Raw genomic sequence first — 17,303 nt, forward strand, 5'->3', positions numbered from 1 at the left:
CTCGTTTCTCCCCTCTGAACTGCGTCTGTTTCACGGTGGGAAGGTATGACATGCATTTAGGCGTTATTGTGTTAGTCTGTGGTATTCCATTTGCTCACTCGTTGATCGTATTACTTTGGTTAATTTAATGTCAGGATTTATTCGGAGCTATGTGACATACTTCCGGATTTGTTATCATGTCAGGGTTTTCATGGAAGGTGCTGGATTTGCCTGACACCTTACATCATATATTAATGTCCTTTTAAATTTATTAATAAATGAATTAGATTATAGTTTAGGATTTTAGTAATATTATTGTTGTTTTCAGATTTTGGTAATGCTCTTACTAATATTAAGTGAAAGCTTTCAAATAAGAGTTCAGAGAGCCCTCTGTAGGAAATTATAGTATAGAGATGTGAGAATGTAGAACGTTTGGGAGTACGTGAAAGGTTCACACTAAAATCTATGTTTGAATAATTCTGAGCTGCGCTCGTTTTGGAGCTATGTATGTCCTGTTAGTATTATGGAGTTGTTATCGCTGTGTAATGTGAGATGACACACATACCTGGAAATAACGTATATGTATGATATTGCTTTCGAATTTAAGTAGAGTTGAAGCATCATGTACTTTGTCTTTCTGTATCGGCTTATTGTTTGTAAGTTGTTCTTTCTCCGCAGCTTAATGGTATTATCTTCTCTATGAACACTTTGTTCCGATGAGACTGGTAAGATACAAGATAAATGTAATTTTTGTGTTATAATAAATGTCACTCTGAATTCATTTTTCCACTTTAATTGGTGTAATTGAAGTTCCACAGCACACAGGTAAAACCAGTTTTGCGTTTTTCAGGTACTTGGGGCTCTGTCACATGTGTTTTTAGCAACTCACACGGAGAACGCTCTAACAGTGTCAATAATAAACTGAGCGACTGATGTTAACACATCAGTTTTGCTGTGACAGTCGATGTGTCGTTGAAATATCTATTGTCTTGGTTTGTGCTTGCGACCGTGCTTCTTCTGGCCGCTGCGGCAGGGTCCATATCCTCCCAGCCCCATGTAGTAATAAGGATCTTGCAAGTCCATAGGAGGCGGATAGTAAATGGACTCATCATACAGCACCACGGGGTGTACAGGCAGGTAAGGTGGCACGTTCTGGTATGCCGTCATGTCAGGATATTCCTCGTACCACGGAGCGAGCGCCACACCCTGTTGGGGCTGTTGACCCTGATTCTGTCGCTGTAGTGCCCCTTGTTGTGGCCTTCTTGTTGGCACTGTGTCACAACCATTGTCGAACGACAAAATGACAGTTGCCACAACAAGTAACTCCGTTGTCTTCATTACACAGTTATTCTGAAAAGAAAAAAAAAACAGTGAATATTTTATATAAACAATGAGTGTTTTATATGTCCACTCATGTGACAGTCTCTTACCTAAGACGTAAAGTAAGCTCTGGGTAATACTCAGTTGTCAGATTGGTCTTGTAACAACAGTAAGAAATGTTAAATCACCAAGATTCGGAAAAGTTTAGTATACTAATGGGAAGTTCTTCTTAGTGAGTGAGATATTATTCTAGGTGGGCTGTCGATGGTGCCAAACTGTTTTGGTATGTGTGTGGCCACATTCATCCATACGGCAGTGAGACAGATTTGGCTCACGTCACTGTGGAATGTAACAACTCGCGAAAAAGATCTGCCTAGTGTGCTCACTGTAGTTTTTGATGTTGGTGTACTACTGTAAGGTGGTTACACCGAAAATGTCGACATGTCTCATTTGACAAGTGTTAAATTCCTCTTTGTTCTATTTCATTGAAACACAATGCTTGCACTCTGACTTCGAATAAGCGAAGAACGTTCGATAACACAGCAAATTAGACTTCGGGAAATGTGATTGGGAGTACTACATGTGCTATGATATACAGGGTGAATCAAAAAGGACTATTACAACTTTGGAATTACATGGAAAGTTGCTGATATAGTATACAAAATTGGTAGACGTGTCGTATTGTTGCAAAAAACTTCAAGTTCACATAAAAGTATCGAGTGTTACGTGAATCGTTGCGACTGCCATTTTCGATGCTGCAAACATCCCACCGGCAGTGAGCTTCTTCTCACAGTTGTTGCAGCAAATCGGATGTAACTTAGGTAACGACAGCGTAGATTCGATTCCTCAGGTCGGTAGAAAAGTTTGGTAGGGGAGGAACATACACGAGGTCTTCAATGAAACCTCAGAGACGGAAATCAAGTGGTGTCAAGTACGGGGAGCGATGTGGCCATGCGATTGTCTCTTCAGACCAATGCGGGAAGCGATTATCCAGGAAACCTTGAACTTTCTTGAGGAAGTGAGGTGGTGCACCGTCTTGCTGGTAGCACATCATCCCATCTTGGTCATATTAATCTATCTGTGGAATTAAAAATTTTCGTGCGACGAAAACACCAGAGAAATCCTAGTGTAAATATAGGGGACACAAACATTAAACAAGCAGTCACCACAGGGTGTCTTTCGGTACACTTTGACGAAAAGCAAAATTTCCATAAACACATGTGCATTGTCAAAAAAAGGCAGAAAAAATACTACACAAATCGGCAATACTAAAGTCAGTACAATTTAAACTCGCCTTGTGAGTTACGCGGACATACTATTGTGCTCTCTTCGAGTCGATACTTAGCTTCGCCGACACCACATGGGCTCACAGGCTGAGCCTATCAACAAACTTGACCCTCGAGAGGTGAAGACAAAGGAGCGGCTTACTTACACTGTCCGGGGTTTTGGGCACCACCTCGGTGGAATCACACTGTCTGGTGCTCAGAATCTATCCGATAAACATTACTATAAGGTATATAGCTGCTAGAAGCTGGCTTAAGGTGGGAGGGCACGACCAGGTTCGAAAGATCACTGGAACACCAACTGACACAAAATGAATACTAAAAAATTGGAGGATGGATACCTGGCAACGTGAGTGAAACACAAGTGCTATTGGCCGCGGACTACAGCAGTTCTTTCCCGATGTAAGGGAGAGACTGAAACTCAAACATACCGATCCCAGCCGTGGTATGGACACTTCTTAACAGGACACGGCCCTTATCTCTCACACTTAAACCGCGTGAGTCTCAGGCAGACACCAACATGCACATGTGGGGAAGATGGCTCTTCAGAACACATCGTTTTTTTCTGCGGACGATATACCAACATCAGACACACAATACACTTAAACCACAATAATATTCAAGACACCATACACACAGTGCTCAGAGACGAAGACTAATGGACCATGTTAAACGCACTCACTGACGATATATCCAAAGCGACCTATAGAGCATATGTCCGAGATACACAACGAGCCTATAAGCATAGACAGGATGAAATCCACAGATTGGAAAACAGCACTGATTCCGACATAAATCAAGTGATGACATTGATCCCGACATGACCGTAAATGAAAATGAAGGAATACCTTAAATAAGCAACACAACAGCCTAAAAAAAGTAAATAAATGAATTGAGGTTCAGGTTTAGTTGTTAGGAAATCAAGAATAGATGTTAGATTTACATGAAAAGCTGTGATTGGCGGTCGGTGGCTTGATGGACAATTCCAAGACACTCTCACCGTCAGGCACACTTAGTGAAGGGACATTCTTCCATTATCATCTTTCTTATCTTCTGTTTTCACTCTTCCTAAAAATATGGTTATGGTTTATAATACGATTTTCCAAAATTTCGTTAATTTCATAAATGTTTAGTATCTTTTATTTATCAAACGTGAACGTAGGAATGTTGTTTACTTTAGAAAAAATTTTCCCGAATTCATAATGTGACTGAAAGTTATACAATGTCATAACCTCTTCTCTGTCTCCATAAATTCCTATCGCCCATTCATAAATCGCTAATTTTAAGGTTTTCGTTTCTTAATTACTTTTAAGTTTATAAATATTTAAAGCTGGAATACTATTAATCCTTTTAAAAGTAAGAAATAACAAATAAGTACTATATTCTGTACTTGTATAATTTCGTATTGTGAAAGAACAACGTGTCTTAGTATCAAGGTGGCAGGTCATTTGTAAATGGCAGCAAATAAATAAGTAAATATTGACACCTATAGGTCTGTTGCGATTTCTTAGCTGATCTGTTTCACCACCAGTTGGTTTCTTAAATTGTGGCTGTTGTTTTCTTTTCCTGAGTCTATATTGGCCTCGCTTGTTTGTTAGTAGGATAGCTTAAACTGTGTGAGACGATTCCTGAGCTTGAGCGATAATGTGTTTCTTCTATGCTGTGGGCGGAACCGTCCTCCTCCTCCCCCTCGACCACCCTTCGTTACGCAGTACCTCCCTGCCAAATGTCTTCTTGGATCACCAGATAGGTACATTTCTCTTGTAATATTGCCGGGTGCCAGTTTCGACATACCTTCGGGCGCTGCACACGTCATCGTTCTGTTAATTATATTGGCTTACGAGGTGCATGGGGCTCAAAATTTCCAATTAATGAGGCTACGTAATTGGGTACGGCAGCTTAGTTTTTCTTCGGACGTTTCGCCGTCGTTGCCGAGGCGGCGTCTTGCTGTGACACGGGTATACCATTTGGCTAATTATTGTTGCTTTCACCTAATTAACCTTGCTGTGTTAATACATTTTCTGCAGGTCTGTACCTAACGAAAAGGGCCTTGGAAGGCCGGTCCTCTCGTTGTAAGCTTTCTTGGCCTTCCTATCTGGTGTAGTCTTGTGCTCCTTGCATATAAGCCTTCTGGAGCACCGCTTTGTGAAGAGGCAATTCAAATTCTTGGTTACTTAACTGAAACAGTTACTCAGGAAGACCTGCTTGTTTTCTATTTGGTTGTCTTACTTAACTGAAACTCTTATTAAATAAAGCCTGCTTGTTTTCTATTTGGTGATTTCACTTAACTGAAGCTGTTATTATTTAAGGCCTGCCTGTTTCCTATTTGGTAATTTTACTTAACCAAAACTGTTATTTCTGAAGGCCTGCCTGTCCCCTTTTAATCGATTTAAGAGATATTTCATTACCTGGGTTAGCTGAAACTCTTATTAACTGAGACCTACCTGTTTCGATGCCCTATTATTAAGATCTCATATTTTAATTTGTGTTACAGTTAACTGAAGTTGTATTATCAAAGGTCTACCCATTTCAGAGGTATTTATGTCAATAAGGTCGTAACAGGAAATGACTCATGATAGTTAATGGACCCTAACCTTTTGCCTTATATCTCTTTATCCATAATTGTAGGTTCCAACTGGTATTTGCAGAGCGTGGTTGCTTTCTCATCGCGGGGGGTCTTTTATTTTTGTCCACTTTTTTTCTGTGATCGTTTCCTTAGTGTGTAAAGATCTCTTTCTGTCTAACACTGTATTAATGTATTCCTTTGTTCACAGGGAGCTAGCTGGTTATGGATCTATGGGGATGCCCTGGAATCAGGCATCTAAAGAAGGAGCTCTTGCAGTATGAAATTAGAATTCGGGAGCTTAGAATCGAGAGAAGTGTTCCAGAAATGACAGCGAGGTTGCGTGCGTAGCTGGGCTACCCACTTTTCGTTTCGGCGAGCACCATTGGGGATGTAGGTGTTTCTCTCGATAATATTTCCGGTGCTTTGGATAACGTGCAGAGGGACTGGTCCTTTCTGCAAGACAGTCAACTTACTGTTAGGCAAATTGGTAGAAATCAGACCCACATAGAACATCTGGGGAATCGTGAGAGGGACATTACCTCCTTGCAAATTAGCCAGCCTGAAGTTACCAGGGTGAGGTAGCTGAGTGATCGAGCGAGGGATTTGCAGGTCCAAGCAGCTCCCTTAAGCTTAGAACGTCAGGAAGCAGGAGGAAGTCTATCAGCTTCCCCCTACAAATCAGTTCTTTGATCTGGTGTCTGGGCCAAAGGTTTAGGTAGCCCTGTGGCCAACCATGTCTCTAGACTACTCAACCCAATTATGTGCCTGCTCAATAATATTTCAGAGCTTTCGCTCGATACCTTGGGCAGTGTCCAGCAGTTTTTGTGGCTGCTGGTGCGACGTGAATTTCGTGCAGATGCCTTGGGGATTCTCACCACGTGATATTAGCATTACTTTACCTCTTGGCGAAAGCTGCTCATGATGATTTTATATCTGAAGTCCTGAAGCGGGTGGGGTCAGTAGGACATCTATAAGGATTGAATGTCGATAGGAAGCTCTCGCCGTGGATGCGAAACGAGCTTGAACGCAAATATTACTGGCAGGTGTGGGTATCATTTGAACTACTGAGTCAGTATGTCGAGCGAGTGCGCCTAGTATGTCGCTTTCGGAACTCAATACTGTATCAAACATTTTGGAGGGCATGTGTCCCGAGGATAGGTCACACTTGGCCTTTTCTTCCAGCCCCACTAGCTTACGGGAACTGTAAACATTGGTTGATTCCATTGAATCCTTGTCATTTGCCATTGAGGAGTGGAGGCATGAAGAGCACTTGGAAACTCATCCGTCCGCCTCGACAGTTAATGCGTCTCCTCAAGCACACATGTGCTGGAAAGGTTGTTTTTGGTGCGGCGTCCGCGATCACTTGGTGTGCGAATGTCCCATAGCATGGACTCTTAGACTCGGCAAATGACGTCAGGCGATGAAGGGGGGAGGGGGATTTTTCGCGTCTTAGGTGCGTGCCACGTTGCGCGCTTATTCGATCACCCTCCCTTTTATCTGTGGCCGTCTAGGACAAGAACCTTTCCGCACGCTGTTGTATTCTGGTAGCTCTGTGTCCTTGTTGAGCTGTAGTTGGTATTTGGAGCTTGGGCATTTGTAAATTATCTTTTGTGCGCCCCCGTCCTCAGAGATGTCGTGTGGCCAATGGGCAAGAGTTGCCTCTGTTCGGCGAGGTGCGCTGTAGTTGGTCCATTTTTAATTTCTCATGGCAGATTTTCCTCTTGCTTGTTAATGGCCTAGTGTTCAGTTTGTTATTCGGGTGTGATTTTATTTAGAAAAATGGATTAGGTCTAGGCTTTGTGAGCTGCACCTTTTCTTTTAGGTCTTCGTCCAGTGACAACATAGCCTTTTTTGCTCTTGCCATTGCGCAAGTGTGGGGGATTTCATAAACTGCAACCCTGGTGAATTTGATATGGCCCATCTTGAGCTGCGTCAGGCAGGGCAGTTGTTGAATTTACTTGGGGATTTTCGCGAGGTTTTCTCTACTAAGTTGGGGGTCACTAACGTCATACTGTACTTTACTATATATACCTGGCTGACGATATTCCGGTGTTACAGTCTACGTACTGCCTCTCGCCAGCCAAAATGAAAATCTAGAGACAGAAATTGGCGAGTATGTTGAATGAGGGGGTCATTAGGCGTCTACATCTCCCTACGTGTCATCAAATTTTCTCGTTCCTAAAGCTCAGGATCAGGACTACAGACCAGCGGTTGATTGTAGACTCGGATCTTCACACCTGCTTTACCTGGTTTCTGGGGGCTAAGTGGTTCACGGTGCTTGATTCTGCCAAGCTTATTATCAGATTCCTCTTACCGATGAGTCTAAACGTGTCATCGTATTCTGCACTGCTGTTTATGAGTTCAACGAGGTGCCGTTCAGCTGGTCCAGTGGGGCGACAGTTTTGTGTCTTTTTTAGATCATATTCCGGGCAACTTGAAGTTTTCTTGTGTCTTTAATTACCTTGATGATGTCATTAATAGTCAGTCGTTCGAGGATTGTTTTTCCCATCTTCGGGAAGTCATCTCCACGTTTCGTGATTTAGGGTTGACCGTTAAGTCGTCCAAGATTGCACTTGCTAGGAAATAGATGTTCTTTCTAGGCCATTTAATTTCCGGGGACAGCATTATGACTGATCAGGAACGAACTAAGGTGTTGAAGAAATTTCCTCAGCTTCGAAATAGGAGGTAGCCAGAGTTATTGAGATGGCGAATTATTTTCTTCTGTTTGTCCCTGATTTTGCCCAGACGGGCGCTTCCTGTATAAACTGCATAGGAAGGGGAAGAATTTTGTCTAGGGTGAGAGGCAACAAGCGTCTTTTGAAGCTATCAAGACCGTTATCACCAATCCGCCAGTCTTAGCCGTGCCGGATTTCGGCAAAGATTTATCGTTCAAACTGATGCCTCTGGTGCCGGTATTTCTGCAGTGTTGTTGCAGGAGGATCGAGGTATAAGACGCCCATTAGCTTTCGCATCTAGGAGGCTGTCTGGTCCCGAGATGAATTACTCCGTTTACGAGTGCGAGGTGCTAGTTGCGCTTTTCGCCTTACAGAAGTTCCAGTTCTATCTTGAGCATAGGGAGTTTGATCTCGAGACGGACAATCAGGCCCTATGTTGGGTATTCGTTCAACCCAAGAAAACTGGCAAGATGGCGAAGTGGGCGGTCTGCATCTCGGCATTTCACTTCAAGGTGCGACACATAAAGGAATCTTGACAACTAAGTCACCGACGCCCTCTGTCGCGTGTTTCAGGGGCAAGGGCGTCAGTGGGTCTCACCCAGCTGTGTGTATCGTTTTAGCTGAAGTTACTCAGTTATTTTTTGACCTTAAAACCAAACAATCAAGATCCGTTGTGGGATCCATTAAGAGAGCTACTCATCACGTGGTGAGGTTAGCGACTACTCCATCAGGAATGGCATACTACGTAAACAAGATAACGAAGCCATGGCTGATGCTTCCCGTTTTACATTATTTTCATAATTCTCTAGTGGGAGGATATCTGGGCCTCCACAAAACCATGGAAAAGGTTAAGTCTCACCTCACTTGGCCCAAATTGTATAAGGATATCAGGCGGTTACTGGATGACTGTGAAGCTTGTAAGAAGCTTAAACCCAGTAACAGTTCTCCGAAGGGGTTGTTACAATCGGAGCGAGAGGAGAACCCTATGGACAAATTCTTTGTTTATTGCTTAGGGCCTCTTTCTCGTACCAAGAAGGGGAACAGATATTTTCTACTGGTTGTTGACGGGTTTTCCCGATTTGTATGGTTAATCCCTAGTCGTGAGTCACGGTGGCCATTATCGTTGCATATCTGACCAACATCTTCATCTGGTTTGGACCCTCTAAGGATGTTGTTAGCGATAATCCTCCAGCGTTTGTTTCCGAACAGTTTAAGCAGTTTTGCATTTGTAACTCTGTTAAGCACCTAACCAGCGCCGGCCGGGGTGGCCGAGCGGTTCTAGGTGCTACAGTCTGGAACCGCGCGACCGCTACGGTCGCAGGTTCGAATCCTGCCAAGACATGGGTGTGTGTGATGTCCTTAGGTTACTTAGGTTTAAGTAGTTCTAAATTCTAGTCCCATAGTGCTCAGAGCCATTTGAACCATTTTGAACCTAACCATCACGCCATATTATTCCTAGGCATCAGGCATCATTTGCCAAGGGAGTGAATCGCAACCGTAAGTCAGCTTTGATCATTTACCATCATAAGGCTTCGAGTACGTGGTACACCACCTTGCCTTGGCTCAGTTTTTCATTTACTACTGCGCAGCACGAAGCGTCCAAGACAGTTTCAGCCGCTCTCTTGCTTGAGTATCCCATCAATTCTCCTCCATCCAACTTGTGGTATATCAGTGACCTCATGCCTTCGTCTGTTACACCGGAAGACCTCCGGGAAAATTGGAAATGGGCCAGGAATAACATTATTTTACCCCACTGCTGCCGGGCGATATAACAGGAACAGACACCCCTTTCAGGGCAAGGTAGAACATGAGCTTTTTTGAAGAACTGTGCTGGTTAGGTGAGGGGTGGTGCCAAGCGCAGGAAGTCCATTCCATGTGACCTAACTCCGCGCTCTATCGCGAAAATTCTGGGTCTGGTTGTCAGGCATCTGGCCATTGGTATTGTCCTTAGTGTGCACCTTAATCAACCTGTTAATTAACCTTCCCCTTTTTCTACTATAGACTGGACAACGGTCCTTTGGTTTAAGAGGGGAGGTTGAGCCGTGACAGGGTTGCAGGCATCAACTTTCGAATTCTTGGCGTCACTAACTCGTTCTGTCGTGTGAGGTCCCTCTGATTTGAGGCCATTGAGGTTTCCATTCGAGGTTGTTGATGAAGGCGAGGCGTGTTGCGGTATGGTGAGTTGGGGAATGGTAAAGGGGTGAGGAGGATGGTGTGAGAAGTCCGCCCGGCGAGTAAGGTGAGCACTTGCGCAATCATTTTGAGCACAGAGTCCGGCAAGTGGTTGCTGGGCATATTTGTGGGCCAATTCTAACCTGTGGCTGACTTCGAAAGCTGTCTTTGTGTGTAACCTGGCCAGGCAACTCTGGGACGTGGCATACAGATCAGAGAGTTGAAACCAGTTTCCCTGTGGTGAATTCTGGACCCACTTTGGAACCGGCAAGCTTCAGTTTCGATTCATGAACTACAGTTAAGTTTTGGATTTTGAGGTTTTAACTGTCGTTTTCTTATTGATATCTATAGGTCTGTTGTGATTTCTTAGCTGATCTATTTCACCATCGATTGGTTCCTTGAACTGTGGCTGTTGTTTGCTTTTCCTGAGTCTATACAAGCCTCGAATGTTTGTTAACAGAATATTTAAAATGTGTGAGTCGATGGTGTGTCCTGAGCTGGAGCGATAATGTGTTTCTTCTATGGTGTGACCAGACCCCCACCCCTCTCCCACCTTTCGTTACGCAGTATGTAGATGGTTCGGCTTTCGCCGACCTCCCCGCTAAATGTCTTCGAACGCCGGATAGGTACCTTTCTCTTGTTATACGGCCGGGTGCCAGTTTCGACATACCTTCGGGCGTTACAGACGTCATCGTTCTGTTAATTACGAGTATATTGGCTTACGAGTCGCCTGGGGCTCAAAATTTGCAACTGCTGGGGTTACATAATTGGGTTTGGCAGCCTAGTTTTCTTTCTGACATTTCGTTGTCGTTGTAGAGGCGGCACATTGGAGTGACACTGGTATACGATTTGGCTAGTTATTGTTGCTTTCACGTAACTAGGCTCGCTGTGATAATACATCTTTTGCAGTCTGTACCCAACGAAAAGGGCCTTGGAAGGCCGGTCATCGCATTGTAACCTTTCTTGGCCTTCCTATTTGGTGAATCTTGCCGCGCGGGATTAGCCGAGCGGTCTGAGGCCCTGCAGTCATGGACTGTGCGGCTGGTCCCGGCGGAGGTTCGAGTCCTCCCTCGGGCATGGGTGTGTGTGCTTTTCCTTAGGATAATTTAGGTTAAGTAGTGAGTAAGCTTAGGCCCTGATGACCTTAGCAGTTAAGTCCCATGAGATTTCAAACACATTTGAACATTTTTTGGTGAATCTTGTGTGCCTTGCTTATAAGCCTTCTCGTGCACCCCCTGTCAAGACGCAATTCAAACTCTTGGTTAACTGAAGCAGCTACTCAGGAAGGCCTGCTTGTTTTCTATTTGGTTGCCTTACTTAATTGAAACTCGTATTAGATAAAGTCTGCTTGTTTTCTGTTTGGTAATTTCACTTAACTGAAGCTGTTGTTATTTAAGGTCTGCCTGTTTTCTATTTAGTAATTTTACTTAACTGCAGCTGTTGCTATTGACGGCCTGCCTGATCCCTTTTAATTAAATTAAGTGTTGTTTTATAATTTGGGTTATCTGAAACTCTTATTAATCAAGGCCTACCTGTTTATATTGCCGTATTATTGAGGCCTGAAGTCGTACTTTTTCTCTATTGTAATTAACTGAAATTGTGATTGCCAATGGCCTGTCCATTTAAGAGGTGTTTATGCCAATAAGGTAGTAAAAGGAAATGACACGTGATTGTACATGAGCCCTAAGCTTTCTCCTTGCATCCATTTAACCATAATTGTAGGTTTCAGACGTGTTTCTCCTTTTGAAAGATGACTTCTATTCAAATTTTAACGAGTCTTATAAGCATGGCGCTTGTAGCACCACTGTCAGGATCATATCAGACTTTTTTAAATACACGCAATAACGGTCGTGGGGTTGACTTTCCTTAGAGACTGGATGTGATGAATTGATGTTAGTCAAGAATGTCTTTAACGCGACAAAGAAGTCATTGTCATCACTTCCCTGAGTTTGAACGAGGTCGAGTAATAGGGCTACGAGAAACTGGGTGTTCTTCCAGCGATGTTGCAGAACGACTTGGCAGGAATGGAGCCACTGTGCGTGACTGCTGGCAGCTGTGGCCATGAGAATGTACGGTCGAGAGAAGACCGGGCTCTGGACGGCCACGTGGCTCTACCAAATGGAAGGCCATCGTGTTCGGAGCATGCGTTGTACTGCATCTGCAGCAGCAGTTTGAGCAGTAGTTGGCACCACAGTGAGACATCGAACTGTTAGACATCGGTTACTTCAAGGACAGTTCCGAGCCAGGAGCCCTGTAGCCGCTGACCCTAAATCTCTACCATTTGTGACTTCTGTGGTGTCAAGTGAGAGATCATTGGAGGGCATAGTGGAAGGCTGTTGTGTGTTCTGATGAAAGCTAGAACTGCCTCGGGGCCTGTGATGGTTGTGTATTGTTTAGAAGGAGGCCAGGTGAGGGCCTGCAACCGACCTGTCTGCATGCTAGACACTCTCGACCTTCACTTGGATTTACGATCTGGGGTGAGATTTTCTTCTTCTTCTTGCGTTACGGCCTCTGTAGGACCACGGGTAGCCCCTTCGTGGACTGGACTTCCCTCTTCTTCTCCCAGAACCTCTTCACTCTTTCTCTTCTTCTCTCCCGCTCTTCTTCCGAGATCTTCAGTTTCCGTTTCTCCTGGCGGCTCCACTGGTGACATTCTAATCTTTTCCTGTATTCTTCTTTGTCATTGATCTCCGGCATATTTGTCCATGTATATTTGTTCCTCCAATTATCGTTTCCTTCGACCTTGATCCCCAGTTCCAACCAATCCTTCCGAAGTTCGACAATCCACTTTGTTCCTATCCTTCCCCTTGTCCTTCCTGTTGTTTCCCACACTCTATTCGTCATTCTGTCCATACTCATCCTAACTACATGCCCAGCAAACCTTGCCCTTTTGAGTCTGATTTCCCCGGATATTGTTCTCATGTTCCGGTACAATTCTTCCCTAGGTCTTCGCATCCACCTCTCTCCACCTCTTTTTGGACCTAGTATTTTTCTCAATATTTTTCTCTCTTCTTTCTCTAGTTGTTCTGCCCCATTTCTTCCTAGCGTCAGCGTCTCAGCAGCATATAATACTGCATTCCTCATTGTTGCTTTGCAGTGATCTTTGCCTCTGTGAACATATTCTTTTTATTGTACGTATCTCTCTCGTCATGCAGAAGGCTGACCTCATCTTCTTTATCCTCTCTGTTATTCCCTGCTTGCTCCTGTTCTTTCCTGTTATAAATTTTCCCAGGTATTTAAATTTGTCCACCATTTGCACAGTGCCAGTCTGCAGTGGTGTTTAATGTCCTTGTCTTGTCATAGGCTATCCTCAGTCCCAACTTCCTGGCTACCTTACTTACGTTGTCGAGTTGTGTCTTCGCGTCTTCTTCCGTCTCACTATTGCTATGTCATCTGCAAAGGCTAGGCAGTCCACTTGAGCCCTGTTGTCCTTTTTGTCCCCCACATGGGTCTTTGGTATTCCCATTTCCTCGTTTATTGCTCTCCACTGCCTGATCGTCCAGTGCTATATTGAACAACAATGGTGACAATCCATCTGCCTGTTTAGCACCAGTCTTGATCTCAAATTTTATATGACAACAGAGCTCTCTCGTGGTTATCGCAAGTGCCCTGACTGCAAATTTGTACGTCAGTCGGGTGATTCGATCTGTTGAGCAACCTTTCACGAACAGAATTACAGGACGTGTTTTCCAACAGGATAACACTCGGCCACACACCGCTGTTGTAAGGCAGCATGCTCTACAGAGTGTCGACATATTGTCTTGGCCTTCTCGTTCACCAGATCTGTCTCCAGTCGAGCACATGTGGGACATCATCGGACGACAACTACAGCGTCATCCACAACCAGCATTAATCGTCCCTGTATTGATCGACCCAGTGCAAAAAGTATGGAAATCCGTCTCACAAACTGACATCCGGTACCTGTACAACACAATGCATGCATGTTCACATGTTTGCATTCAGCATTCTGACAGTTACCCTGGTTATTAACGTAACAGCATTTCATATCTGCAATTTTTTATATTGCGTTTATTAACATGTGGTCTTGCAGTGCAGACAAATGTAGTCCCGAAATTCCATTAATCAACATTAATTATTTTTTGGTGTTCAGATTCTTTTCCGTCGGTATATGTAACAGCTACTACGATACTGTAGCGCCTAGGCTGTATTATTAGTAATTGTGATTATTATTGCTGTTAGTTGCAGGATCAGACTAAGTGTTGGCAGACTGAGGGCCTCCAATTTCTCTCAGTTCAGAAGTAAGGGGTAGAGTAATCACGTGACATACAAACAATAAGTCCAATGTACGCATTTCAACTTTGTTGATTTCAAATGGCTGTGTGGGGTGTGGATGAAGAAAATGACACTCATCACTCAGTAAGGAAAGATTGTTAGCACCCAGCAGTACACAGCATCTAACTGACTCATTGGTTCGTGGTTTGGTAAAACACATTGACTAATTTGTTCGTGGTTTGTTAAAACACTTACAAAAGCTAAATAATAATTAATCCTTTGTCATTTTGAAATTAGAATGGTTCAAAGGAAATTACTTTTCATTTTAACGTTTGCTAAGGGGCTGAAGTTGTGGTGGTGGGGTGGGAATGGCGTAGGAGGGTGGGTACTAACCAGTCTCATTATATGGCCTCAGAAAACCTGGGATTCACTGCATTAAAGCGACGTTGTTCCACGAGCTCAGTACGTTTATCGAGAACAGTAGGAAGTATACGTATTTCTTGTAACTGATAGTCACTTACGCTCTACTTAAAAAAACGAATTAAAAACATTTAAGTCAAATGTGAACAAACTTTCGTCACAGGTAAAACACTTGTCGCCACGTTGTACATAAATGCATACGAACTAAGGCAATTAAGGATGGCAAATTACTTTAACTGTTCCGTTCGGAAATTCTTATAACCATATTGTTTGTAGTACATTCACTTAAAGAGAGAAAAGGGGAAAACATTAGAGAAAATTTGTTGGCATCCGTCAGATCTTGGCGAAAGATTCTCCAGTACAGATTAAAATCTTCCATTTAATCATAAATGAATCTGGTGCTGAGAATAACGACATGTACAACTCCACAAGTGACCGTGCCGTGAGTGACAGATGATATATTATACACGAGTACCATTTTTCCGCTTCTATCTGTTCTGTCTGCAGATTATTCGCGGAAACATAGACCCTCTGTTTCTTCAAGTATGAACCAGAATTACCGTAACTGTTGAGTGGTCAGTACATTAGAGATACGTCGGAAGAAATAATATGTACCGTGGCTCGTTATGGAACATAGGATTTCAGAATTTTGTGAGTAATTCTCGTAGCGTTTCGCACCATTGCTGGTTGAACATCTCCGTGACACTCTCAACAGACATTTGAAGCTTCCAACTCTTCTTTGAATCCATTTCCTTTCTTAATCGAGTTTACGGTCCTAGACGGTCGAACAGTAGTCAAGAAATGGCCGAACGAGGATTTCGTAACCGCCTACTTACTTGCTTAGTGTTCTTCCAATAACGCTGACCTGCCATGGGTGTTCACCACGCCTAAATTTATGTGGTCGTACATCTTAAATTATCCTGGATATAAACCTTTAGAGGCTTGGAATTTACACCTGCAGCCCGCATCTCGTGGTCGTGCGGTAGCGTTCACGCTTCCCACGCCCTAGTTCCCGGGTTCGATTCCCGGCGGGGTCAGGGATTTTTCTCTGCTTCGTGATGGCTGGGTGTTGTGTGCTGTCCTTAGGTTAGTTAGGTTTAAGTAGTTCTAAGTTCTAGGGGACTGATGACCATAGATGTTAAGTCCCATAGTGCTCAGAGCCATTTGAACAATTTTACAACTGCAGTAACTGATCTCCGACATCCCAGTCAAACTACGTTGGATCATTTCGTCTATTCACGAGCATTATATTAATTTAATAATGCTTCCTATCTTTGCACCTGGCGATGATCATATACAAGTGTATGGCTGTAGCAATAACTCACAAATGGGTGTAATTTAAATAAGCACTCCCTCTATCGAAAGACGACTGCGACTTTGTAATACGTTTGTAAGGATGTCACTTCCATGTACACTCATGCTCAAAAGTATCCGAACGACCAGAATTGCATTTCGCCTGGTTCGCATGCAACCCACATAACGCAGCTCTGTAGCAGGTCCTCTACTCGCTCCTTGGTACAGTCGTTTGACTATTGAAAATGGTTACAACAAATCACCACTAGAAAACACTGCTCTGTATCGCAATAATTCAAGATGTAAAGTTATACCACAATACTAGAAATACCAGGGAACACCTTATCACAGATAAGACTGTCCTTAAGGCTTGTAAGCTCACATTTATTGCAATAAATGACATACCTGAATGTTACCACTCTCATTATTACGTCAGATAGGCAATGCACGTAGTAAGTTCGTCGTATTCATGATTTCCTTTTCAAAGTAACATATCGTACTTGTTATTTAACACAAAATGACGTTAAAAATTAAAGTTATTCATGAGCAGCTAGCTGAGAATATGTATGAACTTCAAATGACACGACGAACCGTCTCGTTCTGCATATGAATTCAAACCCAGGTCATGCAGACTAAGATTTCGCGACTGACGGAAACTAACAATCATCCCTGACTAGGCATACAGAGAGTGATATACCTCGATTTTAGACAGTATCAGTTAGCAAATAACAACTTTAAATTACATAACGTAAACATTTTTAATGGACGCGAATTCCTACCCAGCATCTATTGTTCCTGTTAACGAACTACGAGAGATGTCAAATATTGCTTATTCACAAGAAACTTATTTGAAAAGCCGTGAGGTAAAGCTTTGTGTTGGACAGGATTTGAACCCAGAACCTAATCGATTGTTATCGAAGCACAATCAACTGTGACATATCCGATTTTCTCGGCAGTAGGTAGAAGTTTTAACTGAAATAACGAGACGAAACATTAATATTTTCCTTCCCAGAAATCCAACCCGGCACATATCGCTGTTATATTCGAGAGAAAACGAACGTTAAATATGGGTTTGTTACACCAGAAGCGATTTGTGAGCATGTTTGAACTAGAAATAATATGACGAAGAGTTCAGTCCTGACTGGGAATCGAACGCCACACATATAGTTGACTACACACAAAGAGACGCCAGAAACCGAATTTTTCTCCGCCAGCAGCTCGGAATAACATCCTTGAACTTTCAGTTTTCTCTCAAATAGTTCAGTGTCCCATTGGGTGTCAAAACGACAGATTACGTTAGTGTTGACGGCGAATGAAAGTGCGTTAAAAATCAAAATTGTTATCCACCAGCAGATAAGTGTT

General features: G+C 43.3%; 1 protein-coding gene across 1 annotated transcript in view; it reads right to left on the minus strand.

Annotated features, from left to right (window-relative positions):
- Window positions 1-756: 756 nt before the first annotated feature.
- Window positions 757-17,303, minus strand: part of LOC124613127 — a 29,354-nt gene continuing 12,807 nt past the window's right edge. The window contains exon 2 of the mRNA XM_047141743.1: window positions 757-1,329. Coding sequence (XP_046997699.1) covers window positions 961-1,317 — 357 coding nt within the window. The 5' untranslated portion in view covers window positions 1,318-1,329 and the 3' untranslated portion in view covers window positions 757-960. The remainder of the gene's footprint in view (window positions 1,330-17,303) is intronic.

The sequence above is a fragment of the Schistocerca americana genome, chromosome 4, assembly GCF_021461395.2.
Source record: "Schistocerca americana isolate TAMUIC-IGC-003095 chromosome 4, iqSchAmer2.1, whole genome shotgun sequence".
Lineage (NCBI taxonomy): Eukaryota > Metazoa > Arthropoda > Insecta > Orthoptera > Acrididae > Schistocerca > Schistocerca americana.